General features: G+C 40.2%; 3 protein-coding genes and 1 long non-coding RNA gene across 4 annotated transcripts; 2 read left to right on the top strand and 2 right to left on the bottom strand.

Annotated features, from left to right (window-relative positions):
• Positions 1 to 4,099: 4,099 nt before the first annotated feature.
• On the top strand, positions 4,100 to 7,163 carry LOC140365847 (green-sensitive opsin). The gene is made up of 5 exons (XM_072452418.1): positions 4,100 to 4,602; positions 4,675 to 4,843; positions 4,960 to 5,125; positions 5,993 to 6,232; positions 6,843 to 7,163. The coding sequence occupies exons 1-5, from the start codon at positions 4,218 to 4,220 to the stop codon at positions 6,939 to 6,941; spliced, it is 1,059 nt and encodes a 352-aa protein (XP_072308519.1). The 5' UTR covers positions 4,100 to 4,217; the 3' UTR covers positions 6,942 to 7,163.
• A 1,171-nt stretch (positions 7,164 to 8,334) lies between these two features.
• LOC140365846 (green-sensitive opsin-like) lies at positions 8,335 to 11,149 on the top strand. Its single transcript, XM_072452417.1, has 5 exons — positions 8,335 to 8,789; positions 8,872 to 9,040; positions 9,792 to 9,957; positions 10,330 to 10,569; positions 10,811 to 11,149. The coding sequence occupies exons 1-5, from the start codon at positions 8,411 to 8,413 to the stop codon at positions 10,907 to 10,909; spliced, it is 1,053 nt and encodes a 350-aa protein (XP_072308518.1). The 5' UTR covers positions 8,335 to 8,410; the 3' UTR covers positions 10,910 to 11,149.
• Positions 11,150 to 12,654: 1,505 nt separating this feature from the next.
• On the bottom strand, positions 12,655 to 14,813 carry LOC140365844 (uncharacterized). The gene is made up of 4 exons (XR_011927855.1): positions 14,552 to 14,813; positions 14,044 to 14,196; positions 13,695 to 13,853; positions 12,655 to 13,371 (listed from the first exon to the last, which is right to left on the bottom strand). It is a non-coding gene; the product is annotated as an uncharacterized lncRNA (long non-coding RNA).
• A 1,463-nt stretch (positions 14,814 to 16,276) lies between these two features.
• LOC140365842 (sodium- and chloride-dependent GABA transporter 2-like) lies at positions 16,277 to 21,785 on the bottom strand. The gene is made up of 14 exons (XM_072452415.1): positions 21,635 to 21,785; positions 21,423 to 21,557; positions 20,712 to 20,852; positions 20,534 to 20,618; positions 19,688 to 19,820; positions 19,484 to 19,618; positions 18,626 to 18,729; positions 18,420 to 18,544; positions 18,243 to 18,355; positions 18,024 to 18,161; positions 17,850 to 17,952; positions 17,679 to 17,779; positions 16,526 to 16,696; positions 16,277 to 16,452 (listed from the first exon to the last, which is right to left on the bottom strand). Exons 1-14 carry the CDS (start codon positions 21,783 to 21,785, stop codon positions 16,315 to 16,317), a joined length of 1,773 nt encoding a protein of 590 aa, XP_072308516.1. The 3' UTR covers positions 16,277 to 16,314.
• Between the last annotated feature and the right edge of the window lie 564 nt (positions 21,786 to 22,349).

The following is a 22,349-nucleotide window of genomic DNA, read 5'->3' as shown; positions in this document are numbered from 1 at the left end:
AGATCCTCAAAGTATTCCTTCCACCGTCCGACGACATCCCCAGTCGAGGTCAGCAGGCCTCCACCCGCACCGTAAACGGTGTTGGTGAGACACTGCTTCCCCCTCCTGAGGCGCCGGACGGTTTGCCAGAATTTCTTTGGTGCCGACCGATAGTCCTCCTCCATGGCCTCCCCGAACTCCTCCCAGGCCCGGGTTTTTGCCTCTGCGACAGCACGAGCCGCGGCTCGCTTGGCCTGCCGATACCCGTCGATGACCTCCGGAGACCTACAAGCCAGAGTGGCCTGATAGGCCTCCTTCTTCAGTCTGACGGCATCCCTTACTTCCGGTGTCCACCACCGGGTTCGGGGGTTGCCGCCACGACAGGCACCGGAGACCTTGCGACCACAACTCCGAGCAGCCGCATCAACAATGGAGGCGGAGAACATGGTCCACTCGGACTCAATGTCCCCAACCTCCCCCGGGACATGGGAGAAGCTCTCCCGCAGGTGCGAGTTGAATACCCTACTGACAGAGGGCTCCACTAGACGTTCCCAACAGACCCTCACAATGCGCTTGGGTCTGCCAAGTCTGTCCGGCTTCCTCCTCCGCCAGCGGATCCAACTCACCACCAGGTGGTGATCGGTTGACAACTCTGCCCCTCTCTTCACCCGAGTGTCCAAGACACGCGGCCGGAGGTCTGATGACACGACAACAAAGTCGATCATTGACCTCCGGCCTAGGGTGTCCTGGTGCCATGTGCACTGATGGACACCCTTGTGCTTGAACATGGTGTTCGTTATGGACAATCCGTGGCTAGCACAGAAGTCCAATAACTGAACACCGCTCGGGTTCAGATCGGGGAAGCCGTTCTTCCCGATCACCCCTCTCCAGGTGTCACTGTCATTGCCCACGTGGGCGTTGAAGTCCCCCAGTAGAACAACGGAGTCCCCGGTCGGTGCACTGTCCAGTACCCCTCCCAAGGACTCCAAGAAGGCCGGGTACTCTGCACTGCTGTTCGGCCCGTAGGCCGCCACAACAGTGAGAGACCTGTCCCCCACCCGAAGGCGGAGGGACGCGACCCTCTCGTTCACCGGGGTAAACTCCAACACGTGGCGGCTGAGCTGAGGGGCTATAAGCAAGCCCACACCAGCCCGCCGCCTCTCCCCGCGGGCAACACCAGAGAAGTGGAGCGTCCAGCCCCTCTCGAGGAGATGGTTCCAGAGCCCAAACTGTGCGTGGAGGTGAGGCCAACTATATCTAGTCGGTATCGCTCAACCTCCCGCACAAGCTCAGGCTCTTTCCCCCCCAGCGAGGTGACATTCCATGTCCCCAGAGTTGGTCTCTGTGTCTGGAGATCTGGTCGCCGAGGCCCCTGCCGTCGACTGCCGCCCAGATCTCTCTGCACCGCCCCCTTATGGATCCTCCTGCGGGTGGTGGGCCCACGGGAGGGCGGCCCCACGTCGCTCTTTCGGGCTGTGCCCGGCCGGGCCCCGTGGGGTAAGAACCTGGCTCCAGGATGGGGCCCCGGTGACGCCGATCCGGGCTACGTAAACTGCCTTGTTCTTGTTGTCATCATAGAGGGCTTCTGAACCGATCTTTGTCTGACCCGTCACCTAGGACCTGTTTGCCTTGGGAGACCCTACCAGGGGCATGAAGCCCCCGACAACATAGCTCCCGGGATCATTCGGGCACTCAAACCCCTCCACCACGTTAAGGTGTCGGTTCAAGGAGAGGATTGCAATTATATATTTTTTCTAAAATAGTTTAGCCCTGCTGTTGACTATGAAAGAGAAATACTTGCCAAAATCATAAATTATATTGATTCTGCTTGGACATTGTTGCTTCATTACAAAATATTTTTAGTGAATTTACCATCAGCTTTTAAAAAAGAATTGTCAAAACCCAGCAAATGCTCAATTTAGTGTAAATCAGTCGATCCCTCCAGAAACCAGCTTTACCCATTCATATATTTAACAAATCCCTAGGCAATGATTTTTTTTCCCATCGTTTTTTTGAACATATAAGCAGAGTAAACCAGACATCAGAGTCTACAACAGGGGTGGGCAATTATTTTCCTCCGAGGGCCATATTCGAATCCAGGCAAGTAGTGGACGGTCGGCCCTCGATCATTGGTGTGAAAAAAAATAAATCCCAAAAATTAAATATCAAATAAAATATCACTTTTCTGTCAAATATAGGCTATTGATTCTATTATTTAATTCATTTCACGTCATATTTATTAAGGATACAAGTGCAGACAGATGCCTGAGTGCAAAAAAGAAAAAAAAACATTTTTGTATAAAAAAAAAAAAAAAATTACTTGGACAAGCTTGGCGGGCCGGATTGAAAGGCCCTGCGGGCCGGATGTGCCCCGTTGGCTGTAGTTTGCCCACCCCTGGTCTACAACTAGAGTGTCTCAGCTTTACAAAGGCTCCAGCTCATTGTTTGTCACGAACAGCTTCAGTTTTAACTGTGGGTGATTTTTGTGTGTGTGTTTTGGTGGCCCCTAAGTGCGAGGGGTTAATTGTATTCTTTGTACACATTGCAGCTACTACTGCGAGTCAATGAACTCTATCCAGCATGAGCTGCAGAGTTGTGGAAGGTGGCGGTAATTGACAAATTGACTGGATGAAACCTACCCCTAATCTAGCTTGAATTACATTTAAGTGGCTTGTAATGAGACTAGCGCTTTTTACAGAGCTCTGGCTCTAACACATTCAATTGGATGTAAAGAATAATCTGTAACCAAATTATTTATACCTTTACACTTTAAATGCTTTGCCAAAAGAGACACAGTTTTGTTCACCGACCTTCTGATAATGACTACATATAACTGACTTACTTTGCCGCATTTGAAAAGGAAATCAATTGCATGGCCAAGATGCCTTCAAATCAAAATAGTATTATTATTTTGATTTGAAGGCATCTTGGCCATGCAATTAATTTCCTTTCATATACCATAGAGTTTTCCAACAACCTATATGCCTTTATATTTCTTAAATGAGGAATTAGGATTTTAGGTGGCTTAATTGCCTCACACCAAGAAGGTCCTAGGTTCAACCACCAGCTTGTACCTTGGACCTAGTGTCCTAGACCTCCAAACTAGGACACTAGTCCTCACTAGAGTACAAACTGAGCCTGATTCATCCCAGAATATTAATAAGTGGGTTACAGCTTTCCTTTTATATTTAACATGTCTAGCAGCTTGATAGTTTACTTTTATCAGATGTGGACAAAAAGGAATTCAATTAAAAAAAGTCCAAGAAACCATTGATGGGCCCGCTGCAAAATGTACTTTTTCATCAAATGTTGCCCTTCCAATAATGTCTAACACAAATTTATGTTGTCAACTTGTGCCCTGACGAGAGAGACAAAGCCAAATCCCTGGTTTAATATGAATGTAAGGGTAATTATATAATATAACAAAAATATTGAATATTCAGAATAGTGTTCTTAATCAATACAAATCATAAAAAATGAATTTGCTGTTTTGACATAGGTGTTGTTGTTTTGACTAAATGGGATTTCAGTAGCGAACTAACACAGTTGAAATAACAGGTAATTGGTAAATTGATTGGATGAAACCTACACCTAATCTAGTTATTCAATTTGTTCTCTCAGTGTTACTTCTCACTAGGGCCACTAGGAATGCAGACAAATCACAACTGTAAAAAAAAGTCAACCAGTTGCACTGAAAGAAAACAAAAACACGAAGGATTTCAACACAATAAATCTTCTTACTTGAATGTCCAGCACATTCTGACTTGAACTCTTGACCGAGCTATTCCTGATCATGTTTTCTAACACTGCACTAATCCTTTTAAGAAAGGGTCAGTTGGACATCCCCATTCATTTACACTTTGTATGCATTTAAAAGGGTGTATGTGTAAACATGTTAAACAGTTATGTTAGACTTGAACCCATACTAGAAGTTGAAATTTTAGAATTATATATACATATATATATATATATATATATGTGTGTATACACTAAAAAATGACCTTAGTGACTAAGATAATTTTCAAAGCATTATGTTAAACACAATAATCCAGACACCTGCCAGATTAGGGGGTAATTTACTGTAGGATCCTCTTTGGTAAGCATTATGCAGATGACATCTAACTATAAAACAGCAACACTTATGCAGAGAGGTTTCAGTGAGTTGTCTGGACAGCTCCATAGATGTACATTATCTTTAGCTTTTGAGGAATCTTCACTTGATAACACAGCAGGCAGCAATGGGCTGGGACGGTGGAAATGAGCCTAACGGGACAGAGGGGCAAGACTTCTACATCCCCATCAGCAACCGCTCAGGGCTGGTTCGGAGTCCCTTCGAATACCCACAATTCTATTTAGCAGATCCATGGATGTTCAAGCTGCTGGCACTTTACATGTTTTTCCTCATCTGCACTGGATTCCCCATTAATGCACTGACGCTGTTGGTGACGCTACAAAATAAGAAGCTACGACAACCGCTGAATTTCATCCTAGTCAACCTGGCTATCGCTGGTCTCATCATGGTCTGTTTTGGATTCACTGTTGCATTTTCTTCTTCACTTATGGGATATTTTGTTTTGGGGAAATTGGCTTGCGTTATTGAGGGCTTCATGGCTACACTTGGAGGTAAGTGGTCAAATAATTTTATATTTGGTATTTGTTACTGTTTTAAACACATTTTGACTTTTACATTTTTAGGTCAGGTGTCCCTGTGGTCTCTGGTGGTCCTGTCTATTGAGCGTTACATTGTGGTCTGCAAACCAATGGGTAGTTTTAAATTCACAGCCTCACATGCTGGAACAGGGTGTGCATTCACTTGGATCATGGCGTTGTCCTGTGCGGTCCCACCTCTGGTTGGCTGGTCAAGGTATTTACTTAACTAATTTGCTGAGTCAGAGTCAAGGTCAGATCTGACAGTGATGATAGGTCACAGTGGTCATATAGACTCACCTATTGTAACATGCATTGATTTGTGTTTTGCAGATACCTTCCTGAGGGTATCCAGGTCTCATGTGGACCAGACTACTACACTACGGCTCCTGGATATAATAACGAGTCGTTTGTCCTGTATATGTTCAGCTGTCACTTCTGTGTGCCTGTCTTTATCATCTTTTTTACTTATGGAAACCTGGTCTTCACTGTGAAGGCGGTAAGACACCACAGAGTTTCTGCGCACACAATCAGATGACTTTACCTATCATAAAGAATAGAGAACACTATACACTATAATATAGGCAAGGCAAGGCAAGGCAAGGCAAGGCAAGGCAAGTTTATTTGTAGAGCACATTTCATACACAAGGTAATTCAAAGTGCTTCACACAGCAGGAAAAATGCATTCAAATCACAAAGAAATTACAGAAATACAATAAAATTAACTAAATTAAAAATTATCAATCCAACTGATTTTCTAAACTAATAAAAAACCCCAAACAAAAGAGAAGAGTGCAAAGATAAAAATTAACTACAATAAAATTAACTAAATTAAAAATTATCAATCCAACTGATTTTCTAAACTAATAAAATCACAAACAAAAGAGAAGAGTGCAAAGAAAAAATCCTTTCAGTCATATGCGCAGCTAAACAAAACTGTTTTTAGCTTGGATTTGAACATTGTCAGAGTAGAAGCCTGTCTACTCTGACAACATTGTGACAATAATGTTATGATGATAGGGCTGGGTAGTTCATTGAATTGTATTGCGATACAACTGTTTCAAAACTTCATTGATTTTTATTTTTGGCTCTCCTGTCCTCTATAAGTAAAGTCCAGACATTGAGTGATAAAAAGAGGATAAAAAGTGATTGTGATAGTGCTCAACCCTATTTGTTTTTCCTGCATTTTCTGCTTTTTTTTTTTGCACAAACAATTAAACACGAAAGCTCTATAAATGTAGATTAACGTGTGAAAGTCTTATTCGCCCATTGTAGAAAATGTTTAGCGCAAATCAAGTTTAAAAGAAAAAGAAAAACTTAGATATTCCTATTAAGACTGTATATTAATGTCTTGATCTGTCTCCAGGCAGCAGCGCAGCAGCAGGACTCAGCCTCCACTCAAAAAGCTGAGAGGGAGGTGACCCGCATGTGTATCCTCATGGTCCTGGGCTTCCTGGTGGCCTGGACTCCTTATGCCAGCTTTGCTGCCTGGATCTTCTTCAACAAAGGAGCTGCTTTCTCAGCCTCCGCCATGGCCATTCCTGCCTTTTTTTCTAAGAGCTCTGCCCTCTTCAATCCTATCATCTATATCCTGATGAACAAACAGGTACAACCCAGTGTGTGCGATAAATGGTCTAATCCTCAGGGTTAGGTTTATGTGATTCTTCAGAGACCGGTAGAGTGTTCAGTGTCACCTTTATTCCATCAGCATCTCTGCAGTCACAAGCACAACAATCACACATGCCAATAGATTTTAAATCCATCTACATGACAGTTTGGCTAATTCAATCAAATCTAATTCAAAAGTGTCCTATGTAAGTTCTCTGGTGGCCACCTGCTAATTTCCATAGACATGTTATTGCTGATTGAATAGCATCAACTTGATCAGCAGCTACAACAAGAATGCATGTTTCTCAAAAAAAACGTAACGTAAATGCAAGATAGATAAGTTAAATGTGATATGTGGAACTTTCCAAGTAAGTGATGGACCCCCCACCAGAAAAGTTCAATAGTGGACTTTCTTCATTATCAAATGTAAAATTTAGAGTAGGAGAAAGAATCACGTCAACAAATTGATCTTTGGGCAGCTATTGGTATTATAAAAACTGTAAATGTGAACGTGAATGTATGCATGTTTTTTAAATACATTTATATTTGTTACTATGTCTTGGCTGTAAATGTAAATATGTGAATGTATTTTTTTTTTACTATTTCAGTTCCGTAACTGCATGCTCACTACCGTTGGAATGGGAGGCATGGTGGACGATGAGACCTCAGTGTCTACAAGCAAGACAGAAGTGTCCTCTGTCTCTTAAACTGATTTTTTTTGGACTGAGACAGAAGTAATATTTACGGTTACAATGGCTTGGTCTTCCATCAAGAAGAATTTCACCGGAGAAGTGACAGGATTTTCATGTCTTTCTCTGCATCTGGGTTAATCTTGGCCAAGTGTAAATATGTTTTATCAAATACATTTTATTGTAAATGCAGAAATATTAGTATTGCAAAATATGAAAAATCTAATAAAATATTCATGGCCAGTGCACTACTTGTATTATTAATTTTTCCTGTGGGCGCGGCAGCTCTGACACTGGTGGAATAAGAGGGACGGAACTTTCTATTGGTCCGTGCCTATGAAAGCATGCTTGCTTTAGACAAACTTTATGTCCTGCTTGTCCTTAAATAAAACAAAATGAGCAACACCTTGTGCATCGTGCATGCGCGTGCAGAGGGTTTTGAAATGATCTAAAACACCCTTGTGATTCCCCACAAAAGCAGTTGTGTGATGGGCTATTAGTTTATTTCTTGCAAATGTAGAGTAAAGGGATCTAAATGAATTGCAATTAACACAACTTCCTTCTCCCCTCTCTGAGCACAGATCACCTTCTACCTTGTCTCTTAAAACGAAAACAAATTGTCTTTTTATAAATCAAAATTTTATGTGGAACCACACGTACATCACAATTGGACCCTATTTTGTACACCATGCTTTATAAATGACACCCCAGGGCAGTACAGTAGATTAATAACACATACATCAAATATGCTACAAATTAAAGCTGGTTTTCTAAACACGGAAATAATTATATCTATCTGGTTTATTTCCCAAGCCTTTTTGGCACATTTGTGTTCACATGCATACATTTTCTGGCCACAAGCACAGCTTTAGAATTGTTTTTTTCCGGTCACCCTTGCTCTCATCCCAAAGTGTCTTGTAGTGACTCACATTCTTACAAATTTGCAGTAGATTTTCTTTTTTACTTGATGATTTTAGCGTGTTGCTGTATCAAAGTTCTGCTTCTATAATACTCTTTAGAGGAAACACAAATAAAGTTGAGTATAATAAAGTTGAGTATTTCAGTTTATTCAATGTTGCAGATTTTACAAATCTTGAACGATTAAAAAAATATGAGGTTCAAAACAAAAGCAATCAATATGAATAATGTCAAATATATTTGTTCTGTATTTGTATAATGGATGTCTAATAATGTATAAACTAACCTGCACATACCTTATTTGAACATGTTACATGTCAGTAAAAAATTAAGAGGTATTTAGCTTGCAGGAAATCGTATTAATAGGTTGTGCCAACAGAAGGACAAAATAACAAGCATTGGTTTAAAGTCTTAAAATGATTTACAGAAGGTCATGGAGGTTAGGTGTACAAATCCCTTTTAATCCCTCTTTTGCGCAGTATATAATGAACACTTACTAGACTCTAGCCAAATTCCCGCTGTAAGTTCATCCAGCGACTGCTGCCTCCACTGCTAACACTAGTGATATAATGGGCTGGGACATGGAGCCAAATGGCACAGAGGGAAACAACTTTTACATCCCCATGAATAACCGCTCCGGGGTGGTCAGGAGCCCCTTTGAATACCCACAGTACTACCTGGGAGATCCATGGATGTTCAAGATGCTGGGCGCCTACATGTTCTTCCTAATCTGCACTGGTTTTCCGATCAACTTTCTCACACTTTTTGTAACGGTACAGAACAAGAAGCTAAGACAACCTCTGAATTTTATCCTGGTCAACCTGGCTGTAGCTGGTCTCATCATGGTCTGTTTTGGATTTACAATCACATTTGTTACTGCTCTTTATGGCTACTTTGTTTTTGGACCCTTGGGATGTGCTGTTGAAGGATTTATGGCTACTCTTGGAGGTAAGTCATGGATATTATGAGTATTAGCCTTACAAGTTCTTAAAATGCCTCATGTATAACAGTTTATCTTTTATCTTTACAGGTCAGGTTGCCCTCTGGTCTCTAGTAGTGCTGGCTATTGAAAGATATATTGTTGTCTGCAAACCAATGGGAAGCTTCAAATTCACTACGACCCACGCTGGTGCTGGCGTTTTTTTCACCTGGATCATGGCTATGTCCTGCGCTGCTCCACCCTTGGTCGGGTGGTCCAGGTAACGCTCTCATCTCTAGTTAAATTAGACAGTAGAAAGACTGGTGGAATGAAATTCCCCAGTTATAAGGTGCAATGCTTTTGTCACAAATGATATATACAATAAAAACAAAACATACCGGTAGACTTTTTAAGATACTGTAGACCAGATTTTGTTTTGTTTTGTTTATTTGCCATTTGTAGCTTAAAAATCAGAAAACAGCTCATAGCGCTCAGTAGAACAATAAAAACAACCACAAACAGACAATGGACAGTAAAAGTAAGATACAAAACAGTGAAAGTGCCAAGATACATTTTGTCACTGTGATATAAGCATGCTAAGTGTATTGATTTATTAACCTTCATTAAATCAAGAACCCATCGAAACCTCTATTTCAAGGGCGACCTGGGGCAGAGTAAAAAACATAACAGCACACTTTAAAGAAAGATTTGCTCTCTTTGGATTTTTTTTTATAAAATCGAGCATAAATCCCTAATTGAGATCATTTCATGCAATTTCAACTCCTACCAAGGACGTTTTAAGATGCAGAAGCAGTGTAGGAAAAAACTCACTTCCTCCAGTCATTCCTCACGTGAGGGAATAACTCGAATTAGAAAAAATAAAAACAAAATAAAATATAGAAACTACAAAAGGAAAACTATTCTTAATCAGGACCATTGGAACAGAACAATTGGCTCAGGTGTAAAGAAGCTTGTAAATTAATTTATAAATAACTAATAGCTAATATAATTTCCTCTGTGTTTATTTGCAGGTACATCCCTGAGGGTCTGCAGTGTTCCTGTGGTCCCGACTACTACACTCTGGCTCCAGGCTTCAACAATGAGTCATATGTGATGTACATGTTCATCTGCCACTTCTGTATTCCAGTGGGAACCATTTTCTTCGCCTATGGCAGTCTCGTGCTCACCGTCAAAGCTGTACGTTTTAATGGACTGACATAAAACTCCAGCCCAATCCATCCTTAGTCTTGTAGCACTTTTGATATTTTTTCCCGACTGCTGCACATAGTAGCAACATAGAAACAAGCATTTAGTTATCAATTGTATAAATTAATTCATTTGTAGACTAGAACTGAATCTTTTTCTACAATGGAACAGTCCTGGACGAATGAGGGATTACACCGATTGCTTCAGTAACATGTGCAGTTATGGAGCCGTTTATAGTGATAAAAGCCATCCCAGCTGTAATAAAGCACACGCAATGACAGATTTGTCTGTCCATTATCTATGTTTGGTGATCTCTAGTATCAAAGCACCATTGGCATAACTCCTGTCTTGATCTGTCTCCAGGCAGCAGCGCAGCAGCAGGACTCAGCCTCCACTCAAAAAGCTGAGAGGGAGGTGACCCGCATGTGTATCCTCATGGTCCTGGGCTTCCTGGTGGCCTGGACTCCTTATGCCAGCTTTGCTGCCTGGATCTTCTTCAACAAAGGAGCTGCTTTCTCAGCCTCCGCCATGGCCATTCCTGCCTTTTTTTCTAAGAGCTCTGCCCTCTTCAATCCAGTTATCTACGTCCTCATGAACAAACAGGTCAGTGCAATAAAGGTCACATATGAAACAATGGACTTTTTGAAGCTTTAACCATGTTGATAGCTTATCTAGAGACATATTTTGTTTCATTTTTTAATGTTTAGAGGTGTTATCTCTGTTTGGAGGCATTAGCCCTTCTCCTTTTTTGTTTCAGTGCATTGAAAGGCCTTAATTGCTGTGTGCTTGATTGCATGATATTCATATACAAACTAACTCTAACAATTGTTTCTTTATTTTCTAGTTCCGTAACTGCATGCTCAGTGCAGTTGGAATGGGAGGCATGGTTGATGATGAGACCTCAGTATCAACCAGCAAGACAGAAGTGTCCTCTGTTTCCTAACGGTTTTGCACTGGACATTTTACCCTTTATTGTTCCAGATTTCTGTTCCCACAAATGGACTACCTATTTTTTTAACAGAGCAAGATGGCTCCATAGTGTCCTATATGTCCTATATGTGTATTTTTATGACAAGGTTTTAAAAGCAAATTTAAAAAATACATAAAAATGAAACACAATGTTGATGTTGTTGGTTGATAAAAAATTATTTTGTAAATGTAGAAAATAAATGCATGCATGGAACATTTTCTGGGTCTATTTGTTAAAAGTAACAAATGCCTTAGGTGTACTATTCATGGGTGTTAATGTGATGAAAGCTCAAAATGTCATCAATCAATCGCTCAATCAATCAATCAAACTTTATTTATAAAACGCTTTTCAAACAAAAATGAAACACAGTGAATTAAAAACATTCCCACACTCACGCACCATCTAGGCCATAGGCTGTAACTCAGAATGTGGCTAGAAAATGAATTTCGCTCCACCACATCAAGACTACTTTTCAAAAGTGGTTTTCCAATCTCAAAGATGTACTTGAGCTGGGGGAAAAAGTTCTCCGCATGATTTCTGCCAGTATTTGAGAAAATAGGTGTCGAAGTTGCCAGTTTACCCAAATATGTGACAAATTGGGCTGTACACCCATCTTCATACCTTCTTATTTTTTTCATTCTTTGATTGATTACTTCAGAAATTCAGATTCTCAGATACATAACTACTTTCTTGAGGGATGTAAAGTGGTGAGACTCTGGGTGCTTTAGTTTATGTGAAAATGTAAGTTAAAAAAACAGTTTTAACAATTTTGCATGTTATCGTTACGCACTTGAAAACTCTTACTCCACATTTAGTATTCAACTGAACGCTTCAACAATTACAAATTCTCTAGTCTTGATTCATACTACACTATAAAAACATAATCTAAAAGTAGTATTTTAACCCTTTCAACACCAGTTGCCCATTTGAAGAAAGAAAACATAGGCTATTGGTAAAGGTTTTATTCTATAGAACGGATATAATTTTATGTAATGTATTTACAATATGAATAATTACAATCATAAAAGCAGTATTTACATCGTGATAAACAGGCTAATTAACATGTGTATCTTTCGATCTAGTATAAGGCAAACTTTCTGCAGAATAGGATATACATACAAACAGAGGAATGATATAAGTATGATTGATGTCAAAATGTGTAAGTACAACATTAACATGAGGCCATGACATTGGACTGGTTTGATTTTTACCTTTTGAGGACAAATATATATCTTGGCAAATTGACAGTAAACAAAGATCAACCTCCTCGGATACATTTACCATGTTAGACAATGTCAATTTATCACTAGCACCTACACACCAAGCTAGTAAGTTATAAAGTTCAATTGGCACAATCTTTCTGGCAGAGGAAACATTTAGATCCTCTGATGTAGGAGGCCAATTTACATCCATACTAGGGGCACTTTTGACCGCTTGTTTCAGTGATACTAGGGGCACTTTTGACCGCTTGTTTCAGTGATACTAGGGGCACTCTTGACCGCTTGTTTCATCCATACTAGGGGCACTTTTGACCGCTTGTTTCAGTGATACTAGGGGCACTTTTGACCGCTTGTTTCAGTGATACTAGGGGCACTTTTGACCGCTTGTTTCAGTGATACTAGGGGCACTCTTGACCGCTTGTTTCATCCATACTAGGGGCACTCTTGACCACTTGTTTCATCCATACTAGGGGCACTCTTGACCGCTTGTTTCATCCATACTAGGGGCACTCTTGACCGCTTGTTTCATCCATACTAGGGGCACTCTTGACCGCTTGTTTCAGTGATACTAGGGGCACTCTTGACCGCTTGTTTCATCCATACTAGGGGCACTCTTGACCGCTTGTTTCATCCATACTAGGGGCACTCTTGACCGCTTGTTTCAGTGATACTAGGGGCACTCTTGACCGCTTGTTTCATCCATACTAGGGGCACTCTTGACCGCTTGTTTCAGTGATACTAGCGGCACTCTTGACCGCTTGTTTCATCCATACTAGGGGCACTCTTGACCGCTTGTTTCAGTGATACTAGGGGCACTCTTGACCGCTTGTTTCATCCATACTAGGGGCACTCTTAACCGCTTGTTTCATCCATACTAGGGGCACTCTTGACCGCTTGTTTCAGTGATACTAGGGGCACTCTTGACCGCTTGTTTCATCCATACTAGGGGCACTCTTGACCGCTTGTTTCAGTAATACACCTGCACTGTAAACTGTCCTTGAGAGCTCTCGCAGTGCTGCATCTTTACCACTTTCTGGCACCATTTCTCCATCACTACATGGCATCTCAGAAACTGACATATCAGTTTCAGTTGAAAAATCCTGGTGAAGTCCTGTCGTCTCTGTGGAAACCATTTCACTCAGGTTTCTTCTTGGTGGTTTGTGAATATTCAGCTGTGGTAAGTCTCGCTGTAATCTCTTCTTCAGAAGATCGGATCTGTAAAAATTAGACAAGGAATAGAAATTCATAAGTATTGATAGATTACTATTTTATTTGTGTTTTAGTTTTAGAATTATTATTTTATTTGTGTTTTAGTATCCTATGTTTGTTGTTTATTTTGTGTTGTGTTTTAACAGGGTAACCACTTTTCCCACTGGGTTTTCCCTGTATAAATAAACAAAATGAATGGAAATATGTAGACTCCTGTAGCTAACAGGATTGGTTTGATCTTGAATGAAATTTCATGAATAAACATAGCTGTGATGTTTATCTGATCTTCTATTGTTTTCTTTCATAAACAATAAGAATAATTTAATTACCGGTAACTTCCATGACCAGGGTGTTTTTTGATGAATTTCTGGAACAGGGACAAGAGCTTCTTCATTCTGAGGATTTCCTGATTTTCAATCAGTCGTGTCCGGATGACAGTGTCACAGAATACTGTATATGCATCGCCGTACTCCCAGACTTTAGGTCACCTGTATAAAGCAAGGAAATGCAGTGATTGGTCAGTGATTGAAATATACTAGCTCACTACAAACAGAAATTTGCTTTGATTCAAACGTCTTTAAAATTATCGTGTAGTCATTACAATAATTTTCAATTAAATTATGAATTTATCTAAATATATGGAAATATATATATTTTATTTGATTACCAAAATGTTACCTTTCATCACTTGTCTTCTTTGTCAGAAAGCTTGTGTATTCTTTGTAACACCTCTTGTGATAGAGGTGCCTTCAATGGCAACACAATCTTTACCTCTGGTACACATCAGGATGGATTCATCTGCTCTTGATTCAGCTGCTTTGACCAAACTTCCTAGTAAAGGAGAAGTAAAAGAATTTCAATCAAGGGTGAGCACAATCAGTAAACAATCGCAAAAGTTGTATTGCCTTTATATTCAACTCACATCATCATACAGTCTTACGTACATTACATCTACACCTACATGTAATAAACTAGGCACATATTCCTATAGAGATCTGTTCTTTTCTTCTGGATCTACCTCTGGATCTTCCTGCGTTGCATCAATGAAATGTCCCCATGTGGGACAATAAAGGATTATCTTATCTTATCTATGTATATTTTGGCCAACTTATTTCACTGTGATTAGTCCTATTTACCACGAGCAAGAGAAAACACACATGCAAGAGTCAATATATAATCTACTCACCAGCAGTTAAAGTTTCAGCTTGGACCAATTTATCTTTCTTTGTCTTGAGAGCCTCTTTGATACAGCGATCAACCTTCTGCCAATGATGCAAACTGCAGGAAGTACATCCCTTGACTTTTTAGATGATTTTGTCTTTACATCTGTGGTAGATCTCAGTCGTTTGGGAGAAGGTGGCAGAGTTGATGTGGTAGATTCACCTTCTCACCCTCGCCATGCTGCCCACATACCGACTGTTTTGCTTTTCTATAGCATGTAGGGTGAAACGTCTATAGCATGTAGGGTGAAAAGTCTATAGCATGTAGGGTGAAACGTCTATAGCATGTAGGGTGAAACGTCTATAGCATGTAGGGTGAAAAGTCTATGGCATGTAGGGTGAAACGTCTATAGCATGTAGGGTGAAAAGTCTATAGCATGTAGGGTGAAACGTCTATAGCATGTAGGGTGAAACGTCTATAGCATGTAGGGTGAAACGTCTATAGCATGTAGGGTGAAACGTCTATAGCATGTAGAGTGAAACGTCTATAGCATGTAGGGTGAAACGTCTATAGCATGTAGGGTGAAAGCCTGGCTTGTTACTTTCCAGAAAATGAGAAAGATTTCCGTCCGAAGAAGCCACAGAAGACGTAGGATAGTTTTGTTTGGCGAAGTCATCATTGTGTACACAAACAGCTGCCGCTAACGCGCGGTCTATTCCATCGATTTCTATTCACTTCCGAGCACAAGTCACCAGCTTCCTCCAGCGGACAACAGCTTCCTCCAGCGGACAACAGCTTCCTCCAGCGGACAACAGCTTCCTCCAGCGGACAACAGTCTGTGGCTGTGTTTGTTCTTTTTCTACCGATGAAATGTGTGTGATGCACGTGTTATCCATATTTTCATAGTGTTTTCTATCGGCTCGAGAGACAACATGCCGCTCCACGGGAGCAGCCATGTTTGATGTTGTTGTAGTAATCTCTCCCCTGATTGGCTGATTCAGAGGCGGAATGATTCAGGCGTAGGGATATTGCGCTATCAGGCTGAGAATATAGTTCCGCATTTAAGTTATCGCCGTAAAAAAACTGGCGCGATCCGAGTGGAGAACTTTTGGTCATGAGCTAATGGTACAATGATAATTTTATATTTTAAGTATTTTTTAGTCTTGTGACAGGTGTAGCGAACTTGAACGATACAGGCTACAGCCTATGGCCTAATCGTTTGAACTCGTGGTCATTATTTGTTAATTACGTAATGCCTTGTGTTGGCCAGCAGATAGAGCCATCTTTCCAAACGGAACTGGTTATGCTTATGAATAATGTAGGATTCATTTAGAATGAACCTCTAACCTGACATTTTGTTCCAAATAAATATATTAATAATTCATATTTTCCTCATTTATTACTAATTATATTAGGCTAAAAATCATTCAAATAAAAGCAGTTAAATACTGAGATTATAAATGTGCCATGCCTAGTGTAAACCAGCAGATAGGGCAATTTGACATGTTTCTTAAAATGAAACACAATGCAGATGAATATTCAAAATGAAAGTTTATTCAAAGGTGCTTGCAATCCTAAGAATATATGGTTCATAAGTCCAATACATAAGACCAATACATATACAATATTTAACTTCATCCTTCATTTTTGTAAAAAATAAAACAAAATAAAGAAGGTCTTCTTTCTTTGTTTAAAATAAAAAAAATAAAGAAACAGACTTATTTGAAAGCATTGGAGGTAGACTTGTGGCCTCTAGTGGTCAGTCTTAGTATTGCTGTCTGTTAGTTTTCAGACCATTATAGGGACGACTTCATCTGTATTGTCTTGAATCCGTAGTGTGTAAAGATCTGTAAACGTTTGGAAAGCTTCTTTATTCACCCCTTTCCGCTTTAAGTCTTCAGCTGGAGAGCACAAAATCTTGATTCTCTGTGAAAACAAGGACGGGTTAATTTTTATTTGCAGGGTTTCTACAAGAAGTGTGTGATAAAAGATAACATACCTGTTTGAATGTCCCAGGTGTGATACAAAGGGCGTAAAGCATAAACAGTGGGACCAGGAGTGTGGCGGAGAGAGTGAACAGTCCTCCGATGGCATAACCCCACCACGGGTACTCATAGGTGTTGTTGAATTTGAGAGGAGAATACTTTACCAAAGAAAATATTATAGTCAGCTAGACAGTAACGGGGGAGAAACAAGGGATCACATTATATTTCTTGTTATCTACAAACAAATTGACAAATCCCTAATATGTCTGTACAAAGACACGACTGAGAAAGAGAAGGCAAATCTGAATTGGTCGACATATGATCATTCAGAACAGATGATTCAATGTCTTAAAATTAAGGTAGTCTATGTGAACTTTCTGGTGGACGGTTTGACACTTACTTGTCTCCATGAACAGATTAATGTTTGACCTGGAATGTTCCGCGGTTATAATAAGAATGCAGTGCTTTCAGTAATTTAATAATAAATAGCCATGCAGAGGAACATTCCAAATCAATAACATATTTACGGAGACAAGCAGGTGGCAGATTCCTCATTACTCCATAAGCTTTAAAACTATTGTCTGATTCCATCGCCACCACAGACAATGTTGATTCATTTCTCACTGTGGCCCTCAGAGGCAGCAGTTGTTGTGAATTTGGGCCTTACAAAAATAAATTGATTTGATTTGAAAACAGTTTCAGTATATTCAAAATACTGCTGACTAGAACCAGAAAGTATGATCACATAAGTCCTGTTCTCAGGTCTCTGCACCGGTCTCTGCGGTTCAGAGAAAGGACTTTGAAGCAGCTCTGCCAAGTCTGTCCAAGTCTCTCCATGGCCTTGCGTCAAAGTACATCTCTTAAATGTTAGTGTCATATGAACCATCTCGGACTCTGACAAGCTCAAGGGCCCAAGGACATCCTGCTGGTGCCAGAGATGGATTTGCATCTGCATTCTACTATTTTAAATATGTTTAATTTGATTGTTTATTCTTTTTTTTTTCGATTGTGGTTCTATTAGTGTGTTTCTGTGGTTGTATGAATTGCGCGCAACAAATACATTTTGATTGCTTGATACTAATCAAGCAAAGCTATTACACAGTTACATATGTGTCAGACAAGCTGTAGAAGCACAGATGTCTTGGTAGCAGTGAAGTATATACTTACAGTACACACTCCAGGGGTAAAGTACTGCCAGCAATATTTCATAAAGGCATGAGGTCGGAATCCAATCATATCCTCGATATCATCATACATCCGATCTGCACCTGCACATTAGTCCATAATTAGTTTAATGAAAATATTTGTAAAGTACAGTATAAGTATAAAAGATTCTACCATAGACCCATCCAACACACACTGACTGAAACACTGCCAACAACAGCAAAGTCATCCCACTGCAGGCGTAATAATCAAACAACAGAAAAATGTACAGGCCTCCCTGCCAAATAAAAAAAACTGTTTTATCAAGGTAAAATAACACACTATAATTGCTCAGTCTTTTTCCCTCACTTCAGTGACCAGCAGAAGGCCAAGAAAGAAGCTCCCCACACACAGGCCCAGGAGGAGCAGTTTTCGTCGAAAGTGGCTTTCAAAAAAGTTTGGATACATATCCGAGATGGAGGTAACCAGAGCTTCCTGATTGACAAACTGTAAACCAGACAGAAACGTGATGAGAAGTTATGAGGGATAGGTTTGTCCCCAGCTAATTAATTTGCCTAAAATCCTGACCTGACTGTCTAATCCTAATAAGAGTAGCATCACAAAGAAGAAAATGGCCCACAGTTGAGGAACAGGCATCATGGCTACTGCACGAGGATAAGCGATAAACGCCAGGCCTGGACCTATAGAGAGTAAGAGTTACCAAACTGTAAAAAATGAATAAATAAATGCATTTTCCTTTATCACCTGATTCAGCCACCACTGATATAGGCACGCCTTGCTCCTTTGCCATGAAGCCCAAGACCGAGAAGATTGCAAATCCGGCTATAAAACTGGTTAAACTGTTCAAAAGACCCAAGTAAACACAATCTCTGCAATAGAAAAATACCATTAGTTTCACCGATAGAAAACATCCCCTAATGATAAATAAAACAAAATTTACAATGTTGTACTTGTAGCAGTTGTTTTTGTACTTATTGTGACTTCCAAGTGCGCAGAGAATACCCATGCACACGCCATAAGAGAAGAAGATCTGGCTGCCAGCGTCACTCCACACCTCAAGTACAGAAAAACACAATGTAAGCGCGAGTGAGCCCTATAGGAAAAACTGCCCTCTGTCCAAGAAGTCCTACATTCCTCAGCTGAGACAAAAATGTCAGCCCGACCTTTCGGAAAGACAGTTTCTTGGGGACCTATAATGCATATAATGCAAAAACAACTTTTCAGACCAATCCGCCGTGTTGCATCATCTTTTGTTCACTCACAAGTTGTATTTGGATTGATTGTATGTTTGAGAGATCCTGTATTGTCCTGCATTTGAGGCTTGAGTGCTGTTACCTACCCTCTATCCCCCAACATTCCTTTACTTATTTGTGATTCTTTGAAAAACAAAGACTCCAAGTCATAATCATAGGGTTAAAAAAATGGGTTTTTCAAAATTAAAACATGTAAATGAAAATCCACTGCAAAGAGGCGAGGGTTCTCAGTTCTGCAGTTTTGAACAGGAAGTAAATGGTCTTATTTACTTGGCCGTTTTAGATCAATATTTCTGTTCAAAATGAAGAAAATGCATAAGGTGCGTTATTTAAAGAGGCACAATGTACATTTTTAGACGAGGGCCTGAAATCCTCTATTGGCCATGGAGATGTTGTTTTGCCTGGAATGTTCCACAGAATGGAATAAAACCTATCTATCTCCATGGAGACAAGCAGGTAACTACACTGACCCTAGTATTTTATACTTTTTGGCAATTTGGGAAAATGTATGGGTTAAAAGTGACAGAATTTGGAAGATTGTAAAATCCGGTTTACCTCTGGATCAGCTAGTCTGGATGGGTCTGGGTACAGGTAGAAAATGACTCCCTCTTTAGCTCCTGGCAAAGTGAGCCCACGAATCAGCAACACCACTAGCATCAAGTACGGGAACGTGACAGTGAAGTACACCACCTAAAAAAAACATGAAACGTTAACAGCATTTTTAATTAATAAAGTCGACAAAAGAGAGAGCTCGTTAACCTTTCCGCTCGACTTAATTCCCTTCCAGACACAGAAGTAGCACATGATCCAGGCCAAAAGAAGGCACAAGGCCAGTTCCCAACGAACGTTCCCGATGTGATCAATCCCATCAGACAGTCCCAAGATCCTCCTCCTGAAGCCATGTACATTTTAACTTTTTTTTAATAATTTCATACAGTGCAATAGTATCAAGTTAAGAAAGTTTAAAAGTTCAGATTTTTTCAGTACTTCAAATTACCTTTTATACCTGAATGACTTTTCTAACAGTTTTTGTTCCCATATGACTAACTGAATGCAATAAAGGCGGCATTGTAAGTATTCATAATCAGAAGTGGGTGGTACTCAGTTACATTTACTCAAGTACATTTATTTGAGTATCTTTTTAACAAAATTGTACCAAGATTGTATGAAGTTTTCAGACTCTATACGTTTAGTCTTACTTACATACTACTTTCTCTTGACAAAAGCTATATGTTGATATTTACAACATGTCAATTTTAACATTTTTTCTTACACTGTTCCTTTCATTTCGTTTTTTCAAATGGTTGTGGTCAGTAAAGCTTTGATGTGTCACATTTTGTGCAAATTATCTTCTATTTACAAGACAGTTCCTATTTCAATTACTCTTGAAATTGAGAAATTGTTTGCGAAAATACATTTCTAAGTGATATTATTTTGGAGTACAAGTTTTGGCTACTCTCTTCTCATAAAGTATGTATAATACTATTTGGTATACTTTAGCCTTAGTTTAGCCGTAGACATTTCTTGTGCAATCATAACAGCTAACTTGATTTCTGAGATGCCTATAATGTTGATGTGCATTGTGTCTGTATCAAGATCACTCACTCCCAGAACTCCACAACAGAAGAGGAACCGCCCCCATTGAACTGCATAATAGACGATTGATTGGTCCCATGCTCAAAACAATCGTCTTATTGGACAAATGTAAAACAGAGGGACATTGCCCAAAGTTATCACACAAAATAAAAACATTATTGACTTGTTAAACCAGTTGTATCTTCACCTGTGTTCCAGGAATTTTGGCAGGTGGCCCATGGGAGCGTGGAACTGAATGAGGAGAACAGGTAGAGGAAAGCCCAAGCCAAAATAATGATGTAATAAATTCCACTGTACACGATCACCACTTGGCTTCCATAGCCAATACCTGGGGAAGAAACATGAGTGTCAGGTTTCACAGGAAAATGATTCGGTGCTAGTGCCAGGTATTCGACAAAAACACTATAATTTGAAGATGATATTACTCAAGTAGAGGTAAACATTAGTGGCCCAAAGAATTACGCAAGGATTCATGATTTGTGCTAATGAAATCGAATAAACAAACATTAAATAAGGCCCGGAATCTGGTATTTCCAAAGAACCGGCACAAAATCAAATCATATCTGAAGGTATGGTGGAAGAGTCTGAAACATTAAAGGTAGTTTATATAACACTTTTCTCACTTATTTCACAGTGAGAAGAGTAACCAAAACTGTTACTTCAAACTAAATATCACTCAAGCAGGAGTACAAATATGGTGTCAGAAAACTACTGTGAAAGTGCATTTTCTTCAAAACATTTCTCAAGTAAATTTAAGAGAGTACCACTCACCTCAGCCTTTAAATGATCAAACTGCTTTTTCCCAATGTATACTTTTTCCAGTGAACAGCTATGTCTTGTGTTTCTCTGTATGCACTTAATGAATAAATACTTTATTATCGGTAGTGGTCGATTTCACCTTGAAACAAAGGGCACAGCTTTCTCCAGCAAGTGACGCCTCCTTGGCTGGTGAACTGCCCCAGAGTCGTTTCCATGAAGAAGATCGGAATTCCACAAGTGAACAGAAACACCACATACGGAATCAGGAAGACACCTCATGAACGAAAAGGCATCGGTTTTAGTACACGGTACGGTCTGAATGAGATTGACAGATAAGCAACGTGGACTGACCTCCTCCGTTTTTGTAGCAGAGATACGGAAACCTCCATACGTTGCCAAGGCCAACCATGTGTCCTGCTACAGCCAAGAGGTACTGGATTTTACTGTCGAACGTCTCCCTCTCCACAGGCTTGGCTTCAGGCTGTTTTTGACTCACATCCATACTTTAAACAAATTTAAAGAGTGTCTTTGGTCATTTAAAAGCTAGTAATACTTGATGATATATTGAGATGAGATTATATATATAAACTCTTCCTCACCCACCGCGGGTGGTCTCTATTTCCCCCCCTTCAAGCTCGGGTCCTCTACCAGAGGCCTGGGAGCTTGAGGGTTCTGCGCAGTATCTTTGCTGTTCCTAGCACTGCACTTTGTATATATATATATATATATATATATATATATATATATATATATATATATATAGGAAAGCCAAGCTGCCTGCGCAGATGATGGTGCAGTTCTACACGGCCATCATTGAGTCAATCCTCACCTCCTTCATCACCGTGTGGTACGCTGGAGCCACAGCCAGGGACAAACAGAGACTACAGCGCATTGTGCGCTCTGCTGAGAAGGTGATTGGCTGCAGACTTCCATCTCTGCAGGACCTGTACGTCTCCAGGGCCCTGGGACGAGCAGGTCGGATCACAGCCAACCCTTTTCACCCTATATATTATTTGAACCACTCCCCTCAGGCAGGAGGCTACGGTCCATCCGGACCAGAACCTCC

This window comes from Eucyclogobius newberryi, unplaced genomic scaffold, assembly GCF_026437365.1.
Source record: "Eucyclogobius newberryi isolate DKJ021-1_F unplaced genomic scaffold, fEucNew1.0.hap1 SCAF_19, whole genome shotgun sequence".
Classification (NCBI taxonomy): domain Eukaryota; kingdom Metazoa; phylum Chordata; class Actinopteri; order Gobiiformes; family Gobiidae; genus Eucyclogobius; species Eucyclogobius newberryi.
This window is presented reverse-complemented; position numbering and strand designations above follow the sequence as displayed.